This window comes from Dromaius novaehollandiae, chromosome 14, assembly GCF_036370855.1.
Source record: "Dromaius novaehollandiae isolate bDroNov1 chromosome 14, bDroNov1.hap1, whole genome shotgun sequence".
NCBI lineage: Eukaryota > Metazoa > Chordata > Aves > Casuariiformes > Dromaiidae > Dromaius > Dromaius novaehollandiae.
In genome coordinates this window covers 18,652,443-18,669,111 of record NC_088111.1, presented here as the reverse complement: position 1 = coordinate 18,669,111, position 16,669 = coordinate 18,652,443, and the positions used below count along the sequence as shown (strand labels likewise).

The window sequence follows — 16,669 nt, the reverse complement described above, 5'->3', positions numbered from 1 at the left end:
GGACAGAACAATCAACGCTTTTGTCTCCTTTTGGTCCGGGATACTTGTTTTTCATTGACTTTAAACGAGAAAACAGCTTAAATCAAGATATATCTCAGGTCTGAATAGGAAGCCCATTCAAGGCTTTGTTAGAACAGTTGCAAGGTAGTTAAAAAGTTAAAATGCTTACGGAATTCTGTGAAATTCCACCAGGAAGGAAATTTCATAGTAGAGACTTGATGCAGAAGAAACCAAACAAATCAAGATTCTGGGGGCCTGAATTAGGTACTGATTTAGTGATACTGACTTACTGATACTGTGAAGCACAGTCGGTCTTATAGGTCATGTTCTAAACCCCTGTTGTTAAACTGATCACTCAGTACAGTATAATTAATAATATATCTAATAGATACTAAGAGATCAATTACTATTCTTAGATCTTAGATGGAAGGAACTATGCAAGTGCAACACAATTAAAACATTAATCCCAGTAAGCAGTTGACCCCAGAGAGGTATGTCAGTATTTTGTGCATTGTCAGACATTCAAGTGGAGAAGGCTCAGCTCCTGCTCACCACTAAGTGGAATCTGGTGGCAAAGACAAAGAGCACCTTGGCTCTCGGTCTTATGTGCGCCCTGTAACCGCTCACTGTGTCCCCCACTCAGGACATGTGATGGGCACACAAAAATCTGTTACAAGAGCCCAGAACCAGCAAACAGAAAGCAGCACAAGTCAAGGCAAAGGCACATCAGGAGAGCTTTGCAGGAAACCATGCATGGAGCCTACCCATGGGCAGGCGTAGGCACCTACCCCCAGCCAGCCTCTGCACCTCTGCCACTGAGTGCAAAGCTCACCTGATGTCTTCATGTAAATGTTAGCACATACGTCAATTTATGAATGCATGGAAAACAAAAGACCCATTGTTGCAAGGAATAAACATTCCCTAGCATGCAAGTTGAAGGCTGGGTTTTGTTTTGTTTTTCCTCCAGGTAACCTCTCATAATTTCTACAGTGAATACTATCACTGTCAAAGAACCAGCATGAATGAAACGCAAATGGCTATGCTCCAACAATGCCACGTACTTAGAAGCACTCTCTCCCACATCAGAAGCTGACTGTACCTTCTTTGTGCCTGGCCCTGACTACTTTGGATCAGAAGGCCAAAATACCCTCTCAATATACCAGGTGAACAACAAACAGGACGATCACCTAAAATGACAACGATTTAACCTAGTTCAATGAATCTAGTACTGAAAAAAGCTCTCACCAGGAGTCTTTACAGGCTCTGTCTGACAGGCACCTGCTGCAGCTGACACATTCTGAATCAGATGAAGCATCACTGGGAGTTCTTCCTCCTCTTCTTCTTTATCCAAGTCATCCCAGAACTTGGAGTTCCGGCCACTTAGGCTACTGCCCTCTGAAAAGAGTCCTGTTGAGGCACATTCATCAAGGTGAAGCAAAGTTGTTGTTCTGTCACGAGGACTTCCTCGAAGAGGGGTACTGTCCTTAATTCCCTCTGCTTGGACTGGGCTCTCCCACCGGTCAGGCCAGAAGTCAGATCTGGGGCTACTGGCAGTGCTGGCACTTGCATGGCTAACCCGGCTGGTGTTCCAGCTGTCACCTCTGACTGGTGACAGATATTCAGCATGCCAGCCGTCATCAACAGGGATCGGGGGCTCATCACCAAGCGAGCCACTACTCACAGAAACTAGACTTCTTTCTTCTTCACTGTCCTTTATCTCAGTCACCCTGTTATCTGCTGCATGTACTGCATCTGTAATGCCACATGAGACCTGGGATGATCTCTGCTTTGTTTCAGTGACTGATGATGAGTTATGTTCAGGTTTTGGTATCTCAGGACCTTGTTCTAACTCCGTTTCGTCATCAGAAGATATAACAATAACATCAGCACATTTCGGCTGCCTGGGGATTTCCATTTCCTTCAGGGGACAGCCTGACTCTGATGACTTCTTCTCTTGTTCTAACTCCATTTCATCATCAGAAGATATAACAATAACATCAGCACATTTCAGCTGCCTGGGGATTTCCATTTCCTTCAGGGGACAGCCTGACTCTGATGACTTCTTCTCTTGTTCTAACTCCATTTCATCATCAGAAGATATAACAATAACATCAGCCTCTATTTTGCCCTGAACTGCAACATCCCGAGTTCTGATGAGCGGTGATGACAAAACTTGTGCGGCATTCACATTTTTGCACCTATTTATACTCTGCATTTTCTCTTCTTGTTCAGACAAGTCTTCTGAATCCACTCCAGAAGACACCTGGCTCTCTCCAGTGCTGTTTTCACACTTGGCCATCAGTTCCCCTACACCAAACCTGCAAGAATATAATACAAAAGTTAATGTGGATCCCAGTGCAGACTGTCCTCTAACTTGTACCTGAAATTGTTGCCAAGAAAACTACTAGCTGTGCTTCACCTCTGTGAGAACAGCTAGGGCACAGGGATCGTGGTTTAAAGCAGAGGGTACATCGACTCAGTAACAGCACAGATGCAGCCCACCTGACTTCAGTTAAAAATCCTGAATTGCCATGAAACTAAGAGGTAAATCACCGCCCACTCAAGAAACAAGATCCCATTTACAATTTTGTTGGTTTCTTCCTCTTCCATAGGGTCCTTTAATTCTAAAGTCTTGTGTTTGAGCAGCTCTTCAGCAAAACAGAAGCCAGCAGGCTCACTGCAGACACTCCACCAGCAAAAAATCCTTAATGTCATTGCTATCAAGGGCCTGGACTTAGAACTAAGATCTTTTATTAAGGACAGATACTTAATCCAGTCTACCCAGTATGTTCGACACACTACACGTGCAGAGTACAATCATGCAAATCTATTTAGCTAGACGCTATCTCCCACCCACAGTCTGTTCTGTTTCCCCATAGTTTCCCCACTTCTCGCTAGGAGTAAAAAGTTAAACTTAATTTGTGAATGTGTTGTGCCAAATTAGACATGCAGTTCGCTCATTAATAAAAACAAGTCAATAACAATTTCAGGTTTTCTCTCCATGCCACCATAATCTTCTCAGGTTTCACATTTATTTTTTCCCTTCAAAACAATGTATTCCTACCACTACAGAGGATAAACTCATGCCTAATCAAGGAGAGCTGATCAAGTGACTATCAAGATAAATGCACAGAGAAAAAATATGTTTTCTCTCTGGTCTTTTTCAGAGTAACTTTAAAAGGACGACACCTACATTTCCAGAACTAAGAGTGATTTTGATCTGATAGAATGTCTTTCACCTTCTCCTGTTTCAAGCTCTTTACCTAGCACATGTCTAGGATCATGACTGACAAGTGTCTAGGATCATGACTGACATAACAAATTAGCGTTCCATGCATCCACTACATTCTGCAAGTCTTGTTCCGTGTGTCACTAGTGCAATGCCTTGAGAATCACACACTCATCATCAGCTGTCATGAAAGACCCTGAGACAAAACTCTTGGCAAAAGTGTACTAGCCATAAACCAAAACCAGAAAATCTCAAGCAGATGTAACCTGAAGACAGATTCATGAAAAAGATGAGGGTAGGATGCTCTTGTGTTCAAATTTCACTTAAAATGCAAGCAGAGGACTATGAGTTCTGTTGAAGCCACTCAAACCACAACAGAAGACATCGGGTTAGAGTGCATGTGGCTGAAAGCATGAGGCGATCCAAAACACACTCATATGATACAAACCTGGCAGCCAGAGCCCCCACCTGGGGCAGCATCCTGGCAGGGATGTCAGCATCAGCAGTGTAAAGGTATTGCAGGAATGCACAGGCTGCCTCTTCTGTCACATCGCTCAGCAGCACACGGCGTGTCTGCGCATTCCCATCCTCTTCCACTAAGAACCCTTCGTTGTGAACCTGAGGGTAAGAGGAAAGCAAACAAGGTCCACTTGCTGGTAAAGGAACAGCAACACCAGTATCTTCTCTGTATCAGTTTACTGCTTTCGTTTGCCAAAGTCTTATCCTGGGGCCAGGATCTGATGCCTCAGAGGGAAGCTAAAACGACTGGATATGCAGAGCTTCTTAATGGAACGGGCCATTCCCTTCCTGACCCTACAGCTGTTAGCTTGTACCCTGAAGCATAAAGGTCTGAGTAGTCATCTGTATTAGTCACACACATAAAAGATGGTCTTAGAGTTCTCCAGTCAGTTTTGGAATCGAATCCAGTTACTTCCTAGAGCAGAAATTCCACAGATATCTACACCTCACTTACAGGAGAACTTCTTTTGATCTGTTTTGAATTTACCTACCCTCGATGCACTGCTGAAAATCTAGTTCTGCTGTGTCACAGGAAAAGAGATACCATACCAAATAACCCTCCCTTGAACTTGGCCATTATCTGTGTTGGTCCACCTTCATCTCAGATTTTGCTGAAAATGCTTCTCCAGTATAGTGAGCTCTCACTCCCTCTGTACCCAGCACACCTAATACACTATCTGAAAATCTCTCTCCAAAGTTAGGGCATGTCATGCAAACAGAAAACATGAGCTCCAAAGCCGTTGCTAACTAATTTCTGTCCCCTTGTTATCCAAAAGCTTTGACAAATAGAGCACTCCCTCACCTATGCAGAAAATAAATGCGAAACGCTGCTCTGCAGAGGGGACTGCAGGACGAAAACAGCCCTCTGCAGGAATCAAAAATACAGTACAGAGTCAATCGCACAGCCCTATCCACGCAAATGATTCCTGCGCATGAAAAGCGGTTGATGGGAATGCTGAAGTCAGATTAAGTTCCAAGGAAATAATAAGAGAACCTGGACAACTCAGTGTTTTTTAAACTCCTTTGATCTGTGGACACACTTTCTACCGGTGGTGAGGATCCCTTAAGAAATTTCACATTAAGACTGCAGGATGGCGTGTATATACTGGCTTTTTTTTGTCAGCTTTCATGGACCCCTTAGAAATGGCCCGAGGCACCTTGAGTAGAAACTACTGCAATCGTGCATGAGGACAAAACTAATTCCACTGATTACAAAAAGGCAGCTTTTAAGAAAGACAAAACTTGGTCAAGAAGTTGGTTGTACGGGCTGGCGGCAGCTCTGTCAGAGAGCAGAGTTCCCCTCTTCGGCTCACTGCCTTTCATTGCCTTCACAGGAGATTGCATAGGAGCAGGCTGGGCACGGTTTGACCCAGAATGCTTCTGGGAACATAAGAACTACTTCACTGGCCTTGCCAAAAGCACAGTTCAGTGCAGCTACTTCCACAGCAACTGTGGGAGTGACAAAACCTCTGTGTGGGTTATTTACAAGCACAGCCCAGAAACTCTCTACTCCACAGTCAAACTTGTCAGCCTGGAAGAAAGGCAGGACGTACCAAGAAGGACAGGGCAGTCTGCACTTGCACAGGTACAAAAATTCAAGGGCAAGACGCACTTAGAAAAATTCCTCCACTGCTCATGGGCAGAATGCAAGGAAGGATCCTCATCTCCCCCTTGTCTCCCAGGACAAATTACCACATTTTCCACCAATTTGTCAGGATTCTGGCAAAGTGAAAAGCTGAAAAATCACTGCAGGTCCAGAGTCACTTGCCATTAGACCCCAAAATACTCTGTGCTGATTCTGCAGCAGCACTAGCCGATTTAGGTGTGGTCGATCTGGAAGAGCTGGTCAAATGCCCATTACTGCAAACAGGACCTTACTGGAGCAGAAGAGAAAAGTGTATCAGCAGTACTTACAATTTGAACAGCCCGAGGACACCGTGCATACAACACAAACGTGTGGGCATAAAGGACTTCCCCAGAGTCCACCTGAAACTGGACATCACTTAAGTGGGGGTTGTTGACCATTGCACTGAAATCTGCAGACAGCAACCCGAGGGAGAACTAGAACATAGAAGGGACACAAAGACAGAAGTTATGTTACAATTGTAAGACGTTTTCCTGACAAATAGGGAGGAAATAACTCAGTTTTTCAGCACTGCTGTACCCTGGGCCCCAGTCTGGACACACTGCCTTTGCCTTCTCAAGACAATCAGAACTCTTATCAATGTAAGATCTTCCATAAGAGAACTAAGCAGGCTAGTCCAACACACATCCCTGGCTTTGTTTCCCTCCTCCTCCTCTCCTCTTTTCAAAGCCTAGCAGCTGTGAAGGAGGGGCAGTCACATGCTGTCTTCCCCTCTACTTGTGCAATAGTCTTGCATTACACCACACCATCATCCTCTGATCTTTACCACACCATTTCCTGATGTGGTATAGCCACTGCCTGCAGCTGGCCTCTTACTCTGTTGCCTTCACATTTTTGGAAGCTGTAATTTCCACCTCGATGGAACTGAACTCAGTTCACAGTAACTGGATAGGGCGAGAGGAAAGAGGATGACTCAGGGATGAGGTAATGAGCCCTTCTTTTCTTGTTCACTGTTTTGGTCTGGCAATGACAGCTGAGAAGAGCCCCTCTGCAACAAGGGGCCTACATGGAATAAAAGCAATGCAGGTATCTAGTCCAAAGAGACTTGTGCACGTGTTACTGAAATCCCTTTTGAAAATTCCACTCAATTATTAAAAAAAGTATTTTCTCTTATAGTTTTAGAATCCCTTACTGAAAGTTTGGGGAGGGCTGGTTGACTGAGATACCTGTGACTAGTTAATGTCACTGGTAAGGTCAGGTCTGGGGTACGCTGTCAAAGACAGCAGCAACGGTGCTCAGTTTCTGCTCTGGAGCTACCCCTACTACAAACTCACCTGAAACAATCTTCTAAAGACTCAGATTCCTCTAGGTAGGTGTGGTGTCTCTGGAGGTGGCCAGTGCTTCAGAGAAGTGTGAAATACCCTCAGCCCAGGGTTGAGAGAGGCTGCCTGACTATAAGTGGAAAGCATCTCATACTGACATGCTAATCACTGACCTTGTACTTTCTGAACCTACTGCAGAGTGGAGGAACTGCAAGTTTTATTCCAGTGAACATCTGCATGAGATGCAGTTCCACCTGGAACAACGCAGCTCTTCATTTTATTAGCAGGTTTCTACATTAGTTCAGTGGATTGCGGAAACTCAACCTCTCTACTCGTTCCAGTATGTGTTTGCAGGCAGCCAATACCAATTAGCACTGAAACAGCAGCACACACTGGACCATTTCTTCCAGGCCTTCATAGGTGGGCTAGAGAAGACTCTGCATGTCATGACAGCGGTGTGGACTGCTCTCCAGGGGGAAGACAGGAAGTTCAGTCTGGAAACTAATCAGGTGTTTCTTGCTCTTATTCTTGGCAGATAGGGCACCTGCAAGACAGTACCTCGGGAAGCCAGCAAACAGACTCCTGGTGCTACGTTCCAGGCAGCAAGCCCAGAACAGCTTTTCTGCTGATGCTAAAATTATGCCTCAAGAATGGGGAAATTAAATAAGAATAGAAATCTTCTGGCTCCACCATTCTCTGTGCAAAGGAAAGAGACTGGTCCGAAGACAGCTCCAAGCAGGTATGCGCGGCTGTTGGAGAACACACCAGAACACTCTCTCCTACTGGGGAGGCCAGGGAAACTGGACTCTCCAGATGTGACAACGAGGGTCTTAAGCATGGGTGGGGGAGATGTGTTGCCAGCACAGTGGGTGTATTTGCTCTAAGTGGTTACGCTCTGTCTTTGCTTACACGGCATGATTATTTATTATCTATCCAAAGACAGTAAGTTCTACCAGATAAAGTGGATGATCCTGGTAAGAAGATGAATTTGTTTTTGTTTTTGGGTTTTTTTAATATGCAAAGAAAATTGATATTTCCACAGGGGGAAGGACTGATGCGTCTAGGGTAAGATGTGATCTGCAGAGTACTACTGGCTTGATAAAAAATGATCTACGACTTCCTAGCCTGTGATCTTCACCTAGTCACCACAGAGAGCACACTGATTGTCAAGCCAGCTCCTCTGATATGCATTCTCACAATTTAGGATTTGGCAAACTAAACCTTCTGGTGATAAAGTGAGCTTTTAAAAAGTGCTCATCTTCCATGGACCTCACAGCATTCTACCTCATCTGTCAAGCTCTTGTGCTAGATTAGAGAAATTTGAGTGATTCAGCCAGGCCTTGCAGGAATTCGCTCTTCTATTACTAGGCACAGCATGGAAAGGAAGATGACAGGAGAGGCATTTACAAAGTTCCACTCAGAACCACCCAAACTAGGTGAGTACATGAGCCTGGATGAAACACCAGACAGTTCTGCCTCTCCTGGCCTCCAGGTAGTTCGCTCTGATCTAGTCCGGACATCAAAGCAGAGTACTGCCTAAATGCTGTGCAGATACATCCCTAGTAACTACCCCAAATACTCTAAGGACTACAGCCTCACTATTTAACCTGGTTCTCTTTGCATGAATTATGCACAGATTGGCTTTATGTTACCTGGTATTTTAACTCAAGGAGGACAAACACTCTGAAACAACCACAGGCCTGCCTGTGGGCATCAATGAAACATCAAGCATTTTGACCTCAGCTGTGCCTGTAATGATTCCTGTGCGTGACTGTGAACCTTAAACACCTCTTTGCTTCTGAGGAAAGCAATGGGAAATATTCCATACTTCTGTGAATCCCTCAAATGGATGAGCCTCTTTTTTACAGTACAAACGCAAACAAATACAAAAAGGTGGAAAAAAATAACGTTTGTCCTTACTCTCTCAGAGCTGCTTCTCAGAATTCTCTTCTCTTTGGATGGAGGGACAAAGCCACTAAGTGGAGTATCACCGGAAGTCGTTTCTTCTCCTCAAAGAAGAAAAGGCACATCACAAATCACGTACAACGTCCTTGTAAGATAGAGCGAAGTAGGAACTCCTAATAGGAGCCTTGCCATGACAGCTCCCCAAGATGACTGCTGTACCACGCTGATATTTCTGAGCTGAAAGGCTCAGCCCCTCCCTCTTGCCTTTATCAGAGGTGTTTGGCCCCTCGGCATAGGACCAGCAGCCATTTGCTGCAGTTTAGTAGGGGAAGTAAGGGAACTTTATCCAAGTAAAAATGCAGACCGACAGGAGAATTTAGCAACCACGTTCTTTGTTAACAGGTGAACAGGAGATGTACAATACATATATTACGCTAAACGGCTAGGCCATTTTAAGGCTCTCCTTGACCTTGGAATGTGCAGTTGTGCACCGCATGCAACTATGACTGGGGAAGTTAGAGAGTTGCTCTTGGAGGAATTCTAGGTGGTGTATTTTTTCAGCCTGTACAGATCAACTTCAGGGATTGTGTATCCATGTACCAACATAACGTCATCCCAGTATATCCAACAGTATGCAGTTCTACACACATCCACTACAGAAGGAAAACAGAGTAAAGAGAGAAGGCTGAAAAAGCTGCATAATCAAGGATGCAGCAGGGTGAATAAGAAAAAATGCACTGCAGGAGAAATAACAATGGTCTTTTCATGTTTTCCCTTCTGGGGTTTACAAAAAACAACAACTCATCTTAAAAATATTCTACAGCTTCAAAACAATTAACCAGTGAAAATAAGCATGAGATTCAGAACAGATTTCACTGAAACCCATAAACAACCTGCAGCCTTCCTTGACTAACTGTACGTGGATACTTTGTATTACTGAAGCTCTGACAACTTAAATAAAACAGAAACATGGCTGTCATCCCCTATACCCAACAGAAAAGTTTTAGTGAAGAGCAGGCTGTGCTGCATTACTCCTCCAGTAACATAGCCTTTGACACTGACTCACTTTAATACATACCTGATCCTGGCTTCCATTTGATTGGCAAAGCAGCCACTGGTTTCACGTTTGTAACTGACGCTGCTTGTTCCCGCTTTTCTTGCTCCAACAGAGAGCGTGACATTGCCATAGCAACCTGCAAATCTTCATCCTTAGTCTTCATTTTGGCCCTCTTCTGCTTTGAGTCCTCTTTGGAGGATCCTTTACGCTTTGACCTGCTTGGTTGATTGCTGAAATGTAAGAACACAGCAGGAAGCCCAAGTTAACGTGACTGGATCAGAGACAAGAAACACTGAGCACTTCAGTCCAGCTGCCCTACTTCCTCGGAGAGATTTCATCCTCCAAGTCAGCATCCAACTGCCTAGAGCGTTTGGCCAGGGACTTCTGCAAGGGAGGATGGGAAGACGGGATTTCATCCTCCAAGGCAGCATCCCTGTCCTGGTGAGTATATTGGAATAACTCCTTCAGCTTTAACAACATCTGGCGTTTTGGGAGAGGACAAACTCCAAATCTAGAAGAGAAAGGTGGGAGTTTAGGCTAAGATAATGCTGCACCTTCCACTGTCACAGCTCAGGAGTGTGACCAGGCCAGGAAGTCCAGTGGCCAGCTGGAAGAACATGACGTGACCTCAAACAACACTGACTGGAACATCATCAAGTTTCCCCTTTCAGCGCAGGAGCTTTCTTTCACACTACCTGCCAGCAGGTTTCTGCTCATAAAGAGATGTACTTGCAGAAGTAATGCTAACCTGCTCAACTCCTCCTTCAGCTCTGGGGTCTCCATGGTGGAGCAAGCTGGCATTGGTGTCATGGGAGTCTCAGGCGGTTTGTCCCTCTCCTGACAGGCAGGTCCTGCAACAGAATGAAATTATTGTCATCAGAATTAGTACAGAAGGACATAAGAGGGCTGATATCTTCCCCTCCTGGTGGCAGATATTCTGATGTTATATAGTAACTGTTTAAGAGGCACTGCTTGTCTGCAAGCTCTTCTACTAAATACCTTTATATTGGACAGAACAATCAACGCTTTTGTCTCCTTTTGGTCCGGGATACTTGTTTTTCATTGACTTTAAACGAGAAAACAGCTTAAATCAAGATATATCTCAGGTCTGAATAGGAAGCCCATTCAAGGCTTTGTTAGAACAGTTGCAAGGTAGTTAAAAAGTTAAAATGCTTACGGAATTCTGTGAAATTCCACCAGGAAGGAAATTTCATAGTAGAGACTTGATGCAGAAGAAACCAAACAAATCAAGATTCTGGGGGCCTGAATTAGGTACTGATTTAGTGATACTGACTTACTGATACTGTGAAGCACAGTCGGTCTTATAGGTCATGTTCTAAACCCCTGTTGTTAAACTGATCACTCAGTACAGTATAATTAATAATATATCTAATAGATACTAAGAGATCAATTACTATTCTTAGATCTTAGATGGAAGGAACTATGCAAGTGCAACACAATTAAAACATTAATCCCAGTAAGCAGTTGACCCCAGAGAGGTATGTCAGTATTTTGTGCATTGTCAGACATTCAAGTGGAGAAGGCTCAGCTCCTGCTCACCACTAAGTGGAATCTGGTGGCAAAGACAAAGAGCACCTTGGCTCTCGGTCTTATGTGCGCCCTGTAACCGCTCACTGTGTCCCCCACTCAGGACATGTGATGGGCACACAAAAATCTGTTACAAGAGCCCAGAACCAGCAAACAGAAAGCAGCACAAGTCAAGGCAAAGGCACATCAGGAGAGCTTTGCAGGAAACCATGCATGGAGCCTACCCATGGGCAGGCGTAGGCACCTACCCCCAGCCAGCCTCTGCACCTCTGCCACTGAGTGCAAAGCTCACCTGATGTCTTCATGTAAATGTTAGCACATACGTCAATTTATGAATGCATGGAAAACAAAAGACCCATTGTTGCAAGGAATAAACATTCCCTAGCATGCAAGTTGAAGGCTGGGTTTTGTTTTGTTTTTCCTCCAGGTAACCTCTCATAATTTCTACAGTGAATACTATCACTGTCAAAGAACCAGCATGAATGAAACGCAAATGGCTATGCTCCAACAATGCCACGTACTTAGAAGCACTCTCTCCCACATCAGAAGCTGACTGTACCTTCTTTGTGCCTGGCCCTGACTACTTTGGATCAGAAGGCCAAAATACCCTCTCAATATACCAGGTGAACAACAAACAGGACGATCACCTAAAATGACAACAATTTAACCTAGTTCAATGAATCTAGTACTGAAAAAAGCTCTCACCAGGAGTCTTTACAGGCTCTGTCTGACAGGCACCTGCTGCAGCTGACACATTCTGAATCAGATGAAGCATCACTGGGAGTTCTTCCTCCTCTTCTTCTTTATCCAAGTCATCCCAGAACTTGGAGTTCCGGCCACTTAGGCTACTGCCCTCTGAAAAGAGTCCTGTTGAGGCACATTCATCAAGGTGAAGCAAAGTTGTTGTTCTGTCACGAGGACTTCCTCGAAGAGGGGTACTGTCCTTAATTCCCTCTGCTTGGACTGGGCTCTCCCACCGGTCAGGCCAGAAGTCAGATCTGGGGCTACTGGCAGTGCTGGCACTTGCATGGCTAACCCGGCTGGTGTTCCAGCTGTCACCTCTGACTGGTGACAGATATTCAGCATGCCAGCCGTCATCAACAGGGATCGGGGGCTCATCACCAAGCGAGCCACTACTCACAGAAACTAGACTTCTTTCTTCTTCACTGTCCTTTATCTCAGTCACCCTGTTATCTGCTGCATGTACTGCATCTGTAATGCCACATGAGACCTGGGATGATCTCTGCTTTGTTTCAGTGACTGATGATGAGTTATGTTCAGGTTTTGGTATCTCAGGACCTTGTTCTAACTCCGTTTCGTCATCAGAAGATATAACAATAACATCAGCACATTTCGGCTGCCTGGGGATTTCCATTTCCTTCAGGGGACAGCCTGACTCTGATGACTTCTTCTCTTGTTCTAACTCCATTTCATCATCAGAAGATATAACAATAACATCAGCACATTTCAGCTGCCTGGGGATTTCCATTTCCTTCAGGGGACAGCCTGACTCTGATGACTTCTTCTCTTGTTCTAACTCCATTTCATCATCAGAAGATATAACAATAACATCAGCCTCTATTTTGCCCTGAACTGCAACATCCCGAGTTCTGATGAGCGGTGATGACAAAACTTGTGCGGCATTCACATTTTTGCACCTATTTATACTCTGCATTTTCTCTTCTTGTTCAGACAAGTCTTCTGAATCCACTCCAGAAGACACCTGGCTCTCTCCAGTGCTGTTTTCACACTTGGCCATCAGTTCCCCTACACCAAACCTGCAAGAATATAATACAAAAGTTAATGTGGATCCCAGTGCAGACTGTCCTCTAACTTGTACCTGAAATTGTTGCCAAGAAAACTACTAGCTGTGCTTCACCTCTGTGAGAACAGCTAGGGCACAGGGATCGTGGTTTAAAGCAGAGGGTACATCGACTCAGTAACAGCACAGATGCAGCCCACCTGACTTCAGTTAAAAATCCTGAATTGCCATGAAACTAAGAGGTAAATCACCGCCCACTCAAGAAACAAGATCCCATTTACAATTTTGTTGGTTTCTTCCTCTTCCATAGGGTCCTTTAATTCTAAAGTCTTGTGTTTGAGCAGCTCTTCAGCAAAACAGAAGCCAGCAGGCTCACTGCAGACACTCCACCAGCAAAAAATCCTTAATGTCATTGCTATCAAGGGCCTGGACTTAGAACTAAGATCTTTTATTAAGGACAGATACTTAATCCAGTCTACCCAGTATGTTCGACACACTACACGTGCAGAGTACAATCATGCAAATCTATTTAGCTAGACGCTATCTCCCACCCACAGTCTGTTCTGTTTCCCCATAGTTTCCCCACTTCTCGCTAGGAGTAAAAAGTTAAACTTAATTTGTGAATGTGTTGTGCCAAATTAGACATGCAGTTCGCTCATTAATAAAAACAAGTCAATAACAATTTCAGGTTTTCTCTCCATGCCACCATAATCTTCTCAGGTTTCACATTTATTTTTTCCCTTCAAAACAATGTATTCCTACCACTACAGAGGATAAACTCATGCCTAATCAAGGAGAGCTGATCAAGTGACTATCAAGATAAATGCACAGAGAAAAAATATGTTTTCTCTCTGGTCTTTTTCAGAGTAACTTTAAAAGGACGACACCTACATTTCCAGAACTAAGAGTGATTTTGATCTGATAGAATGTCTTTCACCTTCTCCTGTTTCAAGCTCTTTACCTAGCACATGTCTAGGATCATGACTGACAAGTGTCTAGGATCATGACTGACATAACAAATTAGCGTTCCATGCATCCACTACATTCTGCAAGTCTTGTTCCGTGTGTCACTAGTGCAATGCCTTGAGAATCACACACTCATCATCAGCTGTCATGAAAGACCCTGAGACAAAACTCTTGGCAAAAGTGTACTAGCCATAAACCAAAACCAGAAAATCTCAAGCAGATGTAACCTGAAGACAGATTCATGAAAAAGATGAGGGTAGGATGCTCTTGTGTTCAAATTTCACTTAAAATGCAAGCAGAGGACTATGAGTTCTGTTGAAGCCACTCAAACCACAACAGAAGACATCGGGTTAGAGTGCATGTGGCTGAAAGCATGAGGCGATCCAAAACACACTCATATGATACAAACCTGGCAGCCAGAGCCCCCACCTGGGGCAGCATCCTGGCAGGGATGTCAGCATCAGCAGTGTAAAGGTATTGCAGGAATGCACAGGCTGCCTCTTCTGTCACATCGCTCAGCAGCACACGGCGTGTCTGCGCATTCCCATCCTCTTCCACTAAGAACCCTTCGTTGTGAACCTGAGGGTAAGAGGAAAGCAAACAAGGTCCACTTGCTGGTAAAGGAACAGCAACACCAGTATCTTCTCTGTATCAGTTTACTGCTTTCGTTTGCCAAAGTCTTATCCTGGGGCCAGGATCTGATGCCTCAGAGGGAAGCTAAAACGACTGGATATGCAGAGCTTCTTAATGGAACGGGCCATTCCCTTCCTGACCCTACAGCTGTTAGCTTGTACCCTGAAGCATAAAGGTCTGAGTAGTCATCTGTATTAGTCACACACATAAAAGATGGTCTTAGAGTTCTCCAGTCAGTTTTGGAATCGAATCCAGTTACTTCCTAGAGCAGAAATTCCACAGATATCTACACCTCACTTACAGGAGAACTTCTTTTGATCTGTTTTGAATTTACCTACCCTCGATGCACTGCTGAAAATCTAGTTCTGCTGTGTCACAGGAAAAGAGATACCATACCAAATAACCCTCCCTTGAACTTGGCCATTATCTGTGTTGGTCCACCTTCATCTCAGATTTTGCTGAAAATGCTTCTCCAGTATAGTGAGCTCTCACTCCCTCTGTACCCAGCACACCTAATACACTATCTGAAAATCTCTCTCCAAAGTTAGGGCATGTCATGCAAACAGAAAACATGAGCTCCAAAGCCGTTGCTAACTAATTTCTGTCCCCTTGTTATCCAAAAGCTTTGACAAATAGAGCACTCCCTCACCTATGCAGAAAATAAATGCGAAACGCTGCTCTGCAGAGGGGACTGCAGGACGAAAACAGCCCTCTGCAGGAATCAAAAATACAGTACAGAGTCAATCGCACAGCCCTATCCACGCAAATGATTCCTGCGCATGAAAAGCGGTTGATGGGAATGCTGAAGTCAGATTAAGTTCCAAGGAAATAATAAGAGAACCTGGACAACTCAGTGTTTTTTAAACTCCTTTGATCTGTGGACACACTTTCTACCGGTGGTGAGGATCCCTTAAGAAATTTCACATTAAGACTGCAGGATGGCGTGTATATACTGGCTTTTTTTTGTCAGCTTTCATGGACCCCTTAGAAATGGCCCGAGGCACCTTGAGTAGAAACTACTGCAATCGTGCATGAGGACAAAACTAATTCCACTGATTACAAAAAGGCAGCTTTTAAGAAAGACAAAACTTGGTCAAGAAGTTGGTTGTACGGGCTGGCGGCAGCTCTGTCAGAGAGCAGAGTTCCCCTCTTCGGCTCACTGCCTTTCATTGCCTTCACAGGAGATTGCATAGGAGCAGGCTGGGCACGGTTTGACCCAGAATGCTTCTGGGAACATAAGAACTACTTCACTGGCCTTGCCAAAAGCACAGTTCAGTGCAGCTACTTCCACAGCAACTGTGGGAGTGACAAAACCTCTGTGTGGGTTATTTACAAGCACAGCCCAGAAACTCTCTACTCCACAGTCAAACTTGTCAGCCTGGAAGAAAGGCAGGACGTACCAAGAAGGACAGGGCAGTCTGCACTTGCACAGGTACAAAAATTCAAGGGCAAGACGCACTTAGAAAAATTCCTCCACTGCTCATGGGCAGAATGCAAGGAAGGATCCTCATCTCCCCCTTGTCTCCCAGGACAAATTACCACATTTTCCACCAATTTGTCAGGATTCTGGCAAAGTGAAAAGCTGAAAAATCACTGCAGGTCCAGAGTCACTTGCCATTAGACCCCAAAATACTCTGTGCTGATTCTGCAGCAGCACTAGCCGATTTAGGTGTGGTCGGTCTGGAAGAGCTGGCAAAGTGAAAAGCTGAAAAATCACTGCAGGTCCAGAGTCACTTGCCATTAGACCCCAAAATACTCTGTGCTGATTCTGCAGCAGCACTAGCCGATTTAGGTGTGGTCGGTCTGGAAGAGCTGGTCAAATGCCCATTACTGCAAACAGGACCTTACTGGAGCAGAAGAGAAAAGTGTATCAGCAGTACTTACAATTTGAACAGCCCGAGGACACCGTGCATACAACACAAACGTGTGGGCATAAAGGACTTCCCCAGAGTCCACCTGAAACTGGACATCACTTAAGTGGGGGTTGTTGACCATTGCACCGAAATCTGCAGACAGCAACCCGAGGGAGAACTAGAACATAGAAGGGACACAAAGACAGAAGTTATGTTACAATTGTAAGACGTTTTCCTGACAAATAGGGAGGAAATAACTCAGTTTTTCAGCACTGCTGTACCCTGGGCCC

General features: G+C 44.7%; 1 protein-coding gene across 1 annotated transcript in view; it reads right to left on the bottom strand.

Annotated features, from left to right (window-relative positions):
* LOC112987702 (uncharacterized) overlaps positions 1-16,669 on the bottom strand; it is an 85,737-nt gene that overhangs the window by 39,383 nt on the left and 29,685 nt on the right. Inside the window, exons 12-20 of the mRNA XM_064520541.1 lie at positions 16,411-16,557; positions 14,303-14,472; positions 11,871-12,943; positions 10,366-10,468; positions 9,639-9,847; positions 8,576-8,664; positions 5,663-5,809; positions 3,678-3,847; positions 1,246-2,318 (exon numbers count right to left, since the gene is read on the bottom strand). Coding sequence (XP_064376611.1) covers positions 1,246-2,318; positions 3,678-3,847; positions 5,663-5,809; positions 8,576-8,664; positions 9,639-9,847; positions 10,366-10,468; positions 11,871-12,943; positions 14,303-14,472; positions 16,411-16,557 — 3,181 coding nt within the window. The remainder of the gene's footprint in view (positions 1-1,245; positions 2,319-3,677; positions 3,848-5,662; positions 5,810-8,575; positions 8,665-9,638; positions 9,848-10,365; positions 10,469-11,870; positions 12,944-14,302; positions 14,473-16,410; positions 16,558-16,669) is intronic.